Source organism: Littorina saxatilis, linkage group LG7 (genome assembly GCF_037325665.1).
Source record: "Littorina saxatilis isolate snail1 linkage group LG7, US_GU_Lsax_2.0, whole genome shotgun sequence".
Taxonomy (NCBI): Eukaryota; Metazoa; Mollusca; class Gastropoda; order Littorinimorpha; family Littorinidae; genus Littorina; species Littorina saxatilis.
The window spans coordinates 8,169,452-8,184,009 of NC_090251.1; the positions used below are offsets into that span (position 1 = coordinate 8,169,452).

General features: G+C 39.9%; 2 protein-coding genes and 2 long non-coding RNA genes across 4 annotated transcripts in view; 1 reads left to right on the top strand and 3 right to left on the bottom strand.

Annotated features, from left to right (window-relative positions):
• LOC138972052 (uncharacterized) overlaps positions 1-14,558 on the bottom strand; it is a 542,426-nt gene that overhangs the window by 222,983 nt on the left and 304,885 nt on the right. The window lies entirely within an intron of this gene.
• Positions 108-14,558, bottom strand: part of LOC138970628 (multiple epidermal growth factor-like domains protein 10) — a 130,394-nt gene continuing 115,943 nt past the window's right edge. The window contains exon 22 of the mRNA XM_070343098.1: positions 108-820. Within this exon, the coding sequence (XP_070199199.1) occupies positions 604-820 (217 nt within the window). The 3' untranslated portion in view covers positions 108-603. The remainder of the gene's footprint in view (positions 821-14,558) is intronic.
• On the top strand, positions 1,940-5,197 carry LOC138970604 (uncharacterized). The gene is made up of 2 exons (XR_011457012.1): positions 1,940-2,748; positions 3,487-5,197. It is a non-coding gene; the product is annotated as an uncharacterized lncRNA (long non-coding RNA).
• On the bottom strand, positions 3,552-11,399 carry LOC138970605 (uncharacterized). The gene is made up of 3 exons (XR_011457013.1): positions 10,911-11,399; positions 10,124-10,175; positions 3,552-3,691 (listed from the first exon to the last, which is right to left on the bottom strand). It is a non-coding gene; the product is annotated as an uncharacterized lncRNA (long non-coding RNA).

The window sequence follows — 14,558 nt, forward strand, 5'->3', positions numbered from 1 at the left end:
TTTTAACATAATAAATCTCACAGGATGTTAAAAATCAACTTATCTATCATTTTGTGAGAACGGGTCACAGATACCACATTTACACTTCCAAAATGAACAAGAAGAGCCAACATCTGTATATATTTATTAGAAATGTCAAGCTAAGATGTACTTGAGAAAAGTATAGTGTAGGTGTAAGTAATCCGTTAAATAACTTTATACAAATTGGTGTTAGTACAGGTATACTAATGTTTTCGTGTAATCATTAGGTCTAAATATGTGTAAATATAAAGACTGACCACTTATTTTGGAAGGGTATCTTGACGAGTATGGCGGGAAACACGCCTAGTACAATGTATTGTTCTTTTACACATTTGTGTGTATCAAGCAACCAACCCATGAACCACCCTCCGCCCACCCCCTTCATGTGTTCTGTATTTTTCCAACTTGTGTACTTTCGTGTGACCTAGTGTTCCCTTGTCTACGTCTTTTGCTGTAAAGTTTATACACATAGAAAAAAGGCAAAAGAATGCAAAAAAGATAAAGTGTTAAAGTCTTTCAAACAGTAAAATACTTTTGTCAGAAGTTCTAATGCTTATTTTTGTTCCGATAAATATCTGTTTCTTATTTGCTGTTGCTCTCTTTGCCATCTTTATCGCCTACCGACTCCTCTTGAACCCCTGACGAAGTTTCGCCTTCTATGGCGCTGTCGGTTGATTGTGATGCAGGGTCGGCTTGTTTGGCGTTGCCAGCTGATTGTGATGCAGGGTCGGCTTGTATAGCTTTGCCGTCTGGGGTGGCGCCATGAGCTAGGGCGGATAGATCAGCCATAGCCTTTGCCCTGTAACACAAGTCAAACAATCATGTCATAAAGAAACTTTTCCATGTTAACACAAGCAAGTCAAACAGACATGTCACCGAATTTCTATCCATGCAGTCGTTTATTGTTGATTCTTTAGCTCCTCTATGGCAGGGGGGTTTTCACTTTGTTTTCCTTCAATTTCACTATGGGAGTTGTTCTTAAAGGTCCTCGTCTACATTTTCTGACAGAAATTGAGATTTGACCGCTAAAATGTTTAATCCATTCACTAACACTTTCAAAAAAACACCCCCCTCCGATCAGAAAGGACGGAGCAAGTGTAGCCGTTTGAAAATTCATTGATGTATTCCATCGTAGTAGGATATCCTTATTTGGAACATAATCGTAGTAGGATATCCTTATTTGGAACATAATGTAAACCGGAAGTTTTCAAAGTGCTCAACCACCCAGAATTCCTAGCGATGAGCAGCCGCTGGCTTGACGAAAGTTCTCTGGTAAGTTCTTTTTATCAATTATGCAATACATTCTTGTCGTATAAAACTTTTAAGTGGCTGCAAACAAGGCTTCATTATGCAACAAAACAGGTTCAAGCAATGTGTTTGCTCTGTTCACGTACTGTGTTCGTCATTGGTAGATTTTAAATCTTAGCCGAGTTGACGCATTTCAGGGAACCTCTCAAAAGTCAGATTTACGCTTTCAGCAATGCACATCACGGTACTTTGTTTTATGGCGGTTTACAAAGAGGCTCTGCTTAATGATTCGGTTCAGGAATTAAGGAGTCATCATAAAAATAAAGCAAAAGCATAGGTCTAACGCTAACTGAATGTTTCGAGAGGCACAGTTCCGACACTAGTGACACACGAACACTGACAATGAAATCTAAAACGCTTGCAATCGATCTAAATTTGTATTTCTGCACACACAAAACATTTCGACTACAAAATAAGGATCGGAATAAAAAAAAAAGGTATTTTCCAACAAGAGTCCTTGATTTGTGTGCTTTCATTTATAATGAGTTTACGCCGGTAGACTACTACCCGCAACATCGATGTCAGAATCGCCATTGATTTTCCTGCAAGACTGACTAACAACAAACACTGTACATGAGGAATCCCATTGTAGTTTCTTTGCTAACAACTACAGATCTAACTGAATCAGTTGAATCAGAGATCTAGATTCTCCGGTCGAATCTTAGAATGCAGCTGGTTTTTATTTTTGTATTTCTTAGGTCTATATGTGTGTGCCGTATGTGTGTAAAATGTGCGTGTTTGTGTGTATGTGTAAAATGTGCGTGCGTATGTCTGTAGATGTGTGTGTTTGTGCGTGTGTGTGTGTGTGCATGTGTGTGTACGTAGATGCGTGCGTGCGTGTGTCAGTGTGTGTGTGTGTGTGTGTGACATTCACGTGGTAGTACGAGTGATTGAGTGAATCGGAGTATCTGTACGTGTTTGTTTTCTTATACCTGATCATGTTTTCTTATACCTGATCATGTTTTAGACGATTCATGTATGCATTTATAGTTCTTAAAAATGCCAAACGTGTAACTCATTATACATTTGCCCCTTATGGCATAAATAAACTAATACTGTACTGTATTGCATGGTAGGTATAAGTCACGTATTTTATTCAGTTATGATTCATGTCCGTCAAGTATAACCGTTTGTCCATGTCTTTTAACAGTTTTGTTTTGTTGTTTCTTTTTTTTCTGCAAAAGCTGTCCATTTCGATACTCAGGTCGAACAAAGTACGCTTATCTCATGTCTCAACTCTGAGCTAAACATCGTCTCCACCGGTCAGAAGAGGCAGGGCAGGGCCAGCAGGTGCGGCAGTGTTACATTGTTTGTCAGCGGAATCGGGAATCAAGGACACAGAGTCCGCATGCGGACAGCAACTCAAGAAGCTGCCGCCAAGAGTTATCGGGAAGAAAGATCCAGTCTCTTAGTCTTACAGTGAGTTCGTGTAGTTACAAATGTAATGGTTTGAAGATTTCTTCTCTCTGTTATTGCTTGAGTGCTTATGTTAATCTCAGTTATTCAAGTATGGGCTGTATATTGTAAATGCGTGTGTGTGCATATGAGAGAGAGAGAGAGAGAGAGAGAGAGAGAGAGAGAGAGAGAGAGAGAGAGAGAGAGAGAGAGAGAGAGAGAGAGAGAGAGAGAGAGAGAGAGAGAGAGAGAGAGAGGGGGGGGGCGGTGGTGACACACTATACTTCCGTTTCCTGTTTAAAAGGATACTTACAAAATCGACAATCCCATCAATCAGTCGAGACACAATTTATTAACAACAGAATTTTAATTATATACCAACTTATTTAATGCATACACTCTTACATATATGTATACATCTGAATGCATAAAGCACACACACACACAAACATGTACAAAGTACCCCCCCCCCCAAAAAAAAAAAAAAAAATATATATAAAAATAAAAATGCCACCCATTAAAATGCTGATAACTCATGAATTACTTATGCAACTTACTTCAAATTTGGTGTACATTGGCCTGAAATATGGGATGATAATTCCACAAAGTTTCATGAATGCCGGTCAAGTGCGCATGGCTTATAATTATATCTATATGCCGCTGGTTTCATAATACTACATCTACTAAAACAGATAAAATGGATAAAAATTTGAATGCATCACATTATTTCATGACAATAGGACTTTTAACTGTGTTGGTCAGAACATGATTAACGAGATGACCGCGGGGGAGCTAGCTGGTCCTGTCCATTGCTGAGCGGCTCGCTCCCATCCCCGGTTTTGGGCATGGCCTGCAGAGGATCCTTCCCAGAGGAGCCTACTTCAAGTGCAGCCACATGTCCTTCCAGGTGTGTTTGTCACCACTACCAAGATAGGTGAAGGGAGGTTGATAACCACCCGTCAAAGACCTGTAATTACAAAAATAGTACTTAAAAATCTGAAACAGTTTCAAAACTGTTAGCACACTGCTGTTAATCGCCATAAGTTGTGCATGACTCGACTATGATGTGCCGTAATTATGCATTAAAATTATGATGAAAAAACAACGACCTGAAAAGTGATGGGCGTGTCAGGATAGGGCGGATAATCGTTATATGAAATCTTTAGAAATGTGTCCTGTTTCAGTTATTAATCTTTAAATGTTATAACAACATCCTGGAAATTCACTTTGTAATACTAAAGTAGAAATGGCCCAGTCAGGCTGATTTTTTGGCAAATACAGGTTGACCTTAAAAAAATGCAACCCTCAAAAATGTTAATAACTTCTACATCTGTTGACCAAATCACTTTATATTTGGGGGACATAAACTTAAGCCTATGCATGACCCTTCCACATCTTGGCAACTTTTTTTTTTGAAATAGCACAAAAGTCTGACCATTTGATCTACAAAATTGCCCCTTTGTGAAAGTGTCACGGTAGCTGAAGTTTATGTCACCCAAATATAAAGTGATTCGGTCAACAGATGTAGAAGTTATTAGCATTTTTGAGGGTTGCATTTTTGGGGGGTCACCTGTCACCCAGTCTTCTTCAAATTGGCAAAACAACACTGCTTGGCACAACAGCTGAAACAAATCAATTTGTGTGGGCAAAAAATGAGTTGTTCTTCAATTTGAGATAATACATTTTTTTTTAAAAACAGGGTCACTCTTGCTCACACAATCAAATCTGCATCCAAATCAGTATGTGTTGTTCACATATCTTGTCTAACATGGACGCTATGGCATGCTGAGCGGTGTAGGTGTCAATACTCTCAGCAGGCATAAAAGGCAGTTTTGAAGCCATTTTAGCGGGTAATAAGACAAAGAATGGTACATTTGAGTAACTCGCAAACGCATTGCCTTCAAACTTTCGGAGATTTGTGTTAACACATGTCGTAAAGTACACACGAAATCTCAAGTCATGTGAGGTATTAGTTCTGCTGTTATAAATGCGACATCCCAGAAAGAGTTTTAAAAATAAAGATGTACCCTGTCCGATTGAACAGAATTTTTTTTAGAATTAGCATGCATTTAGAAAAATGAAAGCTTCAATTTACCCTTAAATTTAATACAGTTTCACCAATGGCTGTTCAAAGTGCACTTGTTTAAACGCACACACACATTTTTGGAAAATGCTTTTTCAAGAGCCATTGATCAGTTAAGCGTGTTGGCAGTGAGCTTTGCTATGCGTAGGCCGACATTTGCGCTCAGCGCTCTGAATGAGTCAACTTCTTAAAAAAACTACTTTCGCGTTGAAATCCTCATACCACCCATGTCTGATAAAATATGTACATGAAATTTGAGTATGTGGCGCATCTGTCATTGTTCTTGAAGATTTCAACAAATAAAATTTGTTCAATGATTCAGCAAAAACCTATCGTCAATTTAAGAACTGTTTCTGACATGACAAATAACAGCAGACCTAATGTCTCAAATTACTTGAAATTCCGAAAGTACTTTACAACATGTGTTAGCACAACTCTCCGAAAGTTTGAAGGCAACGCGTTAGCGAGTTACTGTTAACCCGTGGCTTGTAAAAATGTAAAAACATTTTACAAATCACGTCGAACCTAAAACCGCGATTTGTAAAAATGTAAAAATATCGCATTCCACAAAGTAATGCATGCCTTTTAATTTTATTAATTTTTCTTGTTTAGAGCCTCTACGCTGAGTGGTGGGGGTGGTTTTAGTTCCACATCCCATGTTGGTGCAATCCCATTTTGCCACCGTCCCATTTTTTGCCCCATCCCATTTTTGCGACATTTCACAAGCCAAGCGTCGTTTTACAAACATGTCATAACAATAGCGCGACATCCCATTTTGACACCATATCCCATTTGGCTGCCATGCCGTTTCACCGCATTCCATTTCGCCCCCATCTCATTGTCGCAACATTTCACAAGCCAAGCGTCATTTTACTACCGTGTCATAACAATAGCGCGACATCCCATTTTGACACCATCCCATTTGGCCGCCATCCCATTTTTTATTTATTCTTCTTGCCAAGCCTCACTATTCTACTATACTGCGTTATTCAACTAGGAAGACATGGGGCCCGGGTAGCTCAGGTGGTAGAGCACTAGACTTGTGATCGAAAGGTCGCTGGTTCGAATCCGGGCCGGGACGGACACGGGTCAACTTTATGTGCAGACCCAGAGACGGTATCCATCTCCCACCCCCGTGTCACCACAATGGCACGTTAAAGATCTTGGTCATTCTACCATAAGTGCAGATGGCTGATACCACCTAAACACCCATACATCAAAAGCCGTGAGGGCGTAAAAACTCGAATCGTATAAACCAATTCATGTCCAATATTATTATTATTATTATTGTGATCATTTTTATGCGCCTAATCTAGATATAGCCCTAGGCGCTTACATATTAATTTCTGCCGTTTGAAATGGAATTTTTTACAGACAGACAGACAAACAGACATTTTTTACACACAATATATAACGCATTCACATCGGCCAGTAAAGCTCAGTAGCCTATTAGGCGAGCATTCACCTTTCACGGCCTTTATTCCAAGTCAAACGGGTATTTGGTGGACATTTTTATCTATGCCTATACAATTTTGCCAGGAAAGACCCTTTTGTCAATCGTGGGATCTTTAACGTACACACCCCAATGTAGTGTACACGAAGGGACCTCGGTTTTTCGTCTCATCCGAAAGACTAGCACTTGAACCCACCACCTAGGTTAGGAAAGGGGGGAGAAAATTGCGGCCTGACCCAGGGTCGAACACGCAACCTCTCGCTTCCGAGCGCAAGTGCGTTACCACTCGGCCAGCCCAATATAGGCAATTAAGACCTGACGGACAATAAGCCCCTTATAAAAAAAAAGGAAGACATTCTGTTTACGCCAAATCCCATTTTTGCCACAATCCAAAATGTCACGAAATAGGGATGGCGGCGAAATGGGATGACGGCATGGCGACAAAATGGAATGTGGCGCTAGTGGTATGACACGGTGGTAAAATGACACTTGGCCTGTGAAATGTCGCGAAAATGGGATGGGGGCAAAATGGGATAACGGCGAAACGGGATTGCGCCAAAAGGGGATGTGGAGCTAATGGTACATGATATGGTGGTAAAATGACACTTGGCCTAAGAAATGTCGCCAAAATGGGATGGGGGCGAAATGGGCTAAACGGGATTGCGCCAAAATGGGATGTGGAGCTAATGGTACATGATATGGTGGTAAAATGACACTTGGCCTAAGAAATGTCGCCAAAATGGGATGGGGGCGAATTGGGATAACGGCGAAAGGGGACTAATAGATCCCTTGACTTTGGGGTAGTGCGACTCTGTCACTGCTAGCTTTCCACTGGGAGGAAGCGACCGGAATTTCCCAACGATGGGACCTCCAAGTAATGAAAATAAAAATAAAAAATAAAAATCTTAAAATTAACAGTTTACCCCAAAAGTCAAGGGATTTCGTATTCGTCCCTTGACTTTGGAGTTGACAAGAAAATATCGGGCGCAAAAACGTGATTTGTAAAAATGTTTACCGTGATTTGTACAATTTTTTTGTCTCATTACCCGCTAATGCGGCTTTAAAAACTGCCTTTTATGCCTGCTGAGAGGATTGACACCTACACCGCTCAGCATGCCATAGCGTCCATGTTAGACAAGATATGTGAACAAACAAAACTTACTGATTTGGATGCAAATTTGATTGTTTTGTCTAAGAACATGCTAAACATGTTTTGTTTTAGCAGTTCTGATTCGTTGTCAATTTTAACGCGGGAACCTTGATTTTGCGAATTTGATTTTGGGGTGTGTTTGTGTTGTAGGCTTCACTGTATCGACACTACGTCATGTAAACTCAATCTGTTTTCTGAATAAGTTAGGGGCATAAAAGGCCTTTCCAGTCATATAATTGGTTTTACGATAAACGGCCTCATCATAAAGATCTGCCCTCAAACGCATCTGTAAAGTTTTTTTATGACAAGTAGTGTAGAACAATCACCATCTTGCACATCTGATCGCAAGATTATGCATCCCCGAAAAATTCTGCTATGTCTCCGGCGCATCAGTATCTGTCCGAAGTGTTTGAAAACAACTAATTACAACACACACACCCCCCCTCCCAACCTCCACCCCACCCCCCCTCCCAACCTCCACCACCCCCCCCCCCCTTCCCACCTCCACCACCCCCCCTTCCCACCCAAGAAAAAAAAACTTGAGAAGAAAAGAATAAACACATTGATAAATACAAGGAGAAGGAAAGAATTAATTTACTTTTTTTTCAATTGTTTTTGATAACAAATCTATTGCTTCTAGGTCATCATTATCAGGCCGATGATTAAACCAAAGCTTAGTCACGGAAATGCATATAATATGGACTAAAAATGACGTGTTTTTTTCTTGCAGGACAATGGCTTGGACATTTATGACTTCATCCTGAATCGGCAGAGCAGCGATGTATTCTCACATGGATGCCATGGACGCCTTCCACCCAGCGGGCACACAGATGGTTCACAAATCTACCCACTTGTATATTGCATACCTACCCCCTCACTCTCAACCATTGCTCCTTCAGTTCTGTAGTAAAACATAGAGCGATCATTTCTGAAAATATTGTAAGACATTAGCTTCTTTACTTCTGTAGCTGGATCAAAACACACACACACATACACACACATACACACGCACATACACATACAACACATACACACACACACACACACACACACACACACACACACACACACTTGATACCGATGCCACATTTCAAGTAATCGGGCTGCATGTATATTTGTTGTCTTCTGACACGGCTATGCATGCTAAAGTCCACAATCAGAATGGCAGGAGCTATTGGAAAACCCGTTTTCTTTTTTTTGCATTTTACGGTAAATACATTTTTGTCTTTGATCTTCAGGCTTCCATAACAGTTCTCTAAATGTCTTGAGAATACGCCTAAAACGTTACATGAACCAAAACAACAACCGAAAAACAAACGCTGTGCATAGGGAACACAAATATCGATGATAATCTGCTAATAATTTAGCAGGGAGTATCAGCCGGGACATTATTTATTATTCTGAATAGATCAACATTCATGTATGCATCAAGTGTACTAATTGATCCTGCTAAATAGTTGTATTTGTTTGTGACTGATGCACTTTTTATTCACTTTGCACATTATGTATCACGTAAGACAAATCAAGGGAGGTAATTTTGCTCGGATTAGATGGTTCCCTCCCCTGATAACAAAAGCACACAAATTAATTTTCCCCCCCTTCTCGTATGTGTTATTCAGACGTTTTGTTGTTTTTTGTTGAATATTGATGTGAAAGGTTCAGTCCTTCCCGAGTAAACTATTCGATTTACAGTCTCAGAACAGACCAGGCCTGAAAAGACCATCGCTAAACACATTAACTAATCAGCCTGGGTGCAGTTTGTGATTGTTTTTTATTGACTGATTTGTGAACGAACTCAAGCAGGAATCTGTGATGATAACACATCAAAATAAATTATCACTTTGCGCATGAAGCAGCCAGGTTGTCGAATCTAAGTCTTTGTTCATGTACAATCTTGTCTAAATCTGAGATGGTGAGCCAAAAGCTTTCATGGGAACGACTGTGCCTTTCTGTGTCTCTCAATTTTTACACCACTTGCTACTCATGATTGCATGACACTAAGAACAGGCAAGATGTGGATATCGTGGGTTTAATGATACATTCGGACATACAAATGGTTACCGCTGTTTTCTTAGATACGTGTGATCTCTCTTTTTCCCCTGGTCCTTTCTTTTTGATGTTATTTAGCCTGAAGTTTGTTGCAACTATTGGTCCGCTTGCATTTGTTGTTATAGTAATTGTGGATATGTTATTTAATTTGTCTGTGTTCCCTTATTATGTTGTCACTGTCAGCTTGATGAATAAAGACTATGAGAAAAAAATGTTTACCCTTCACTATTAGCTATTATACTAAATATTTCTGATACCTTGACCAAATACGATGTTTATTTTTGTGTGTTCTCGTTTTTTCAGAGCGAACACACACACACACACACACACACACACACACACACACACACACACACACACACACACACACACACAGACAGTCTCTCTTTCTCTCTCTCTCTCTCTCTCTCTCTCTCTCTCTCTCTCTCTCTCTCTCTCTCTCTGTCTTTCTCTCTCTCCCACCCACACACACACACACACGTACACGTATACACACACACACACACACACACACACACACACACAGTTTCAATGTTAAAAACTTGAAACAGTATCCCTGTAGCATCGATGAAGGTTGTGTACAGGAACATCATAAAATTAAAAGCTTGCTTACAAACGGACTCGCTGTAATCGAATAAAACAGCTTTCGAATAAAATAGCTTACCGTTGCTTGCTCAAAAGTGCGGCTTCCTTGTCCACATTCCTGGCGCACAGATCTGCAATGTGCAACGTTACTGTTGAATACACACAATTTATGTTGAAGTCAGAGGGCACAGACAGACATATCCCCCCCCCTCCCTACACACACACACACACGCGCGCGCGCGCGCGACTGCGTGAAGATGCACGTCACCTTATCATTTAATCACACAATGTAAAAACGTGGTGGTTAAAACTGAATAGTATCATGAATCTCTGAAGAGATTTTTTTTTCAACAGTCGTTCGTGTAAGGCACACGCAGATTGAATGTAGCTGAAGCCATACCGTAAAAACTAAGAACAGATCTATAAGATTCTAAAAAAAATTTGACATTTTAGTTCTATTCATCTGGATGAGCTTGATCTGTCCATAGATGACGAGTTAGCGATACCGTCTGTATAGATCTATGATCTGTCCGAAGTAGAATCGGCCACTGAAAATGCAACTCCCCCCTCTCTTTCCCACGACACACACCACGACACGACACTAGCTGAGAAAAGGAAAAAGTGTGGAGGAATACATAATGTAAAAACCAAATCTAAAAGTAAGCCCGGTTTAAGATTTCAAACCGCCTTTGAGTATGAAATGTTCGGACGCGCCCTTTCAGCCTACAGTGAAATGGTAATCATGTACGTACAAGCTTTGTTTCAGAACTGTGAAACGTAATAACTAGGTTTGAATTCAAATATACAAGTAAAGTTAATGGAAGATCAAAGTAAAGGTTGGGTATAATGTCAACAATTATACTTACATTCCGTTTCAGCATGCTCATCCACAGGAAAAACTCCCAGGGCTTTGTCCTGCTTGCGATTTTGCCAAAAGTACTTTGAGCACACCCCCGACGTAACTTTCAATGAGCATCATAGTGTTTTTGCCACTTGCCGGTTGAATTTGGCGCCTAATTCCAACTTCGCTGCATCTCAGGGTTGTTTCTGGTCCCCCACATGTACACATTCAGACCTATGCCGCCCTGATCGATCACAATTTTGCTTTTTACGTAACTGGCGCAAGATGGCAGACAACTTTGGACCATAAATGACTCGTTGCGCATGCGCCGCGAATAATTTGATTGGTCGATATTTTTAGGCAGAGCACATGGTCTCAGAAAACAGAAAAGTAAACATTGGAAGCGTGAGTCACGCTCCCAAAAAATAGAAACTTTTTTTTACATATATGTTTTTTTCTGTAACTTTTTGCCCCATGGTTCATTCATCATCTGAAATAACTTTATAGCGAAATCTAACCATACGATTATTGGAAAAAAGTCTAAATGTAGACGACCACCTTTAAACATACGTTTGTTAAGAAAATTTTGGCTGATTGTAAAACAGCTGTAATATACGGCAGTCCAGGTTGTCCTTCAACTGTAAAAATGAAATAATGCTCTTTAAAGTATCATTTACAACAGTGGTGGCTGTTTTCACAAGTATGCTACAAAAAACACGACAATACATAATACATAAGGAAAAGCCCTATGTTTGGTCAGTTAGTGAGATAGGTAAATGTTATTTTTGTGTGACAGTTCTGATGGTTTTCAAAGGGCTAATTCTTTGCTTTTCGACATATGCCCAACTGAAAACGCTTTAGCAACTCATGTGCACATGACAACCATCTAAATAGACTACATGTTCGCAGAAAACACAATACTGATTATAGAGGGGAAAATAACGGCTCTTTTTAAAAGCACGTTTAGTAGTGAAGTACTTTTAGGATTGTTTGGAATTTTTTACCAGCAGACACCCTTTCACTGCTGAGTGTCTTAGTATTGTAAGATGTGTGATTTGAATTTTGGTTTAAAGGTGCCTTTGGTTTGAACACCCCTACCCCTACGAGGCAGAAATACAAAGAAATAGAAGGAAATTGAGCCTATTTGGAACCAGACTTTAGTATGTTCCCATGGGGGGATTCACGGTGCGAATGACACTGCGTCAGCTTTTTCATTTATCTTTAGTATTTTCTTCAACTTTAACTTTTAGGACCATGTATGAGGTTGTGGCAAGCTAAATACACAACACGACGACGTCTCGGAAAAATAGTAAGGATTATATAGGGAAAAACAACAGTGTCAGTTAATGTCCGTTTTGAAGGTGTTAGTGGTTGGGGATTTTGAAAAGCATCAGACATCAGGCAGATACAATCCTTTCTGCGTGTTCTGGTGCAGAAAGAGTTTTCAGTTTATACTTTGGGGTGACCAGTAGATACCGTTTTACAACCATAGCCCCAAACGACATTTACAGAGCCCAAAGAATGATTAGGGTCAATTTCAAAGCCACTTTTCCATATGAAGCGCCAACTTTATATGAAAATGTGTTTAATAAACATCAAAGGACTGAGGTTGAACTTTCTGATAAGGGACATTTTAAACCTAGTCATTGTCACTTCAACGTTGTTCTCTTATTTGCTTGGATCATTATTGTGATGTCTCTCTCTGTCTCTCTCTGTCTCTCTCTGTCGCTCTCTCTCTCTCTCTCTCTCTCTCTCTCTCTCTCTCTCTCTCTCTCTCTCTCTCTCTCTCTCTCTCTCATACACACACATTCTTTATGTTCGCCTGAAAATTGTAATTAAAATTATTTGTTTATAACACGATCCAAAATTACTGTTATTTTATTCCTTATCATGTTCTGATTCCAAACACATATAAATATGTTATATTCGGATTAAAAACAAGCTCTGAAACTTAAAAATATAAAAATTAGTATTAGAATTAAATTTCCGAAATCGTTTTAAAAATTTCATCTTATTCCTTGTCAATTCCTGATTCCAAAAACATATTGATATGATATGTTTGGATTAAAAACACGCTCAGAAAGTTAAAACGAAGAGAGGTACAGTAAAGCGTGCTATGCAGTGCAGCGCAACCGCTACCGCGTTAAACAGGCTCGTCACTTTCACTGCCTTTTGCACTAGCGGCGGACTACGGTCATTGTGAAAAAATGCAGTGCGTTCAGTTTCATTCTGTGAGTTCCACAGCTTGACTAAATGTAGTAATTTCGCCTTACGCGACTTGTTTTCTTGTTCATGTTTCACTTCAATCACAAGTTGCCACGCAGACGCTGATGATAATTAGTTTTAACGTCCTCTTAGAACCAATTGGCCTATCTTGGGACAGGTAGTGTTGATATGCTTTATGGGGGGACAAGACACTGGACAGACATGCAAACAGAGAACACATATGATCGTGTTATAGATCTGGAAGTCTGTTGTTGCGATATTTCAAAATGGGGATGGAAGTAAAGATTTTGTTGGGGTTGTTGCCATAGTGTACGCGAAATATAGTTGAAGTGGAGCGGTTTTGTAGGCTTATTTGCTTTTTATTTATGTAAAATATTGTTTAGACTTTTGGATAATGCCAAAATAATGTAATAAAGAACTGCCTGAATAAGTAAATAAATACGTAACTAGAAACATAAAAATAATTATTAGCCAAATAAGAATATTAAATATAACTTGCTAAAATAATATATCAGAATGGGGAACTTAAGTTCAGGTAGGAGGGCGGTGTATGTGATTTAGCCTTGTTTGAATAGAGCTATGTGATAGGTGTTGTAGGCGCTTTGGTTGTTGGACGTGGGGGGGGGGGGGGGGGGTCGGTGGGAGAGAGGGTTGAGGGGTGGGAAGGAGGAGAGGGGATGAAGTTTTCAAAACAGATGTCCTATTTCAGCCTTATGTATTGAGAGACACAGGGTGTATGCTGGCTTCCATTGAAGCGTGCAATGTTTATCTAAAAACTCATGGGGTTTCAGTTTGTGTTCGTTGACAAGGGTGTGTAGGTTGCGGAAATCTTGTTGGAGTGATTGGCAGCGGTCAAAGAGGTGTAAAAAAGACGCTGGACGAACTAAGTCTAAGAACAAAGACATAATGCTGAGAACACGCGCACTTCCGGTAAATCGGAAAACGTCTTTTCAGCGCAACGGCCAACTAATTGGTCAAAACATCTTAAAACAGAAAAAAAATACAATTTTTAGTTTTTTGAGTAAAACATCGGAATTTCAATTAAAAATCCGTATCACCGTATTCTGCATGTAAAAATCGGAGAAATTACGGAGAAACCGTAGATGTGCACAGGTCTGATGTCAAAGACACATTTTTGACCGATTTGAAACATCAATCTTGCCTAAATGTTGAAGACAATAAGAAAAACATATAAGCTTTGACTTACAATTTGCTATTATTACTGCTAGGAAACTGTCACGATCTGGTGACATAGACCAAGAAAGTGTCACTCAGTGGGGTGCCTTCTCTTGGTCAATTGCGACTGAAAGCGCCTGTGCGTGAGTCGGGGCTATACGGCAGAGTTTTGCTGACAGCGCAGAGCACGCGGAGATTGTGCCGCACGGATTTTTCGGGGTTAATTCTGCTTTGCGAGGCAGAATTGTGGATAGCTGAACTTGATATGTGA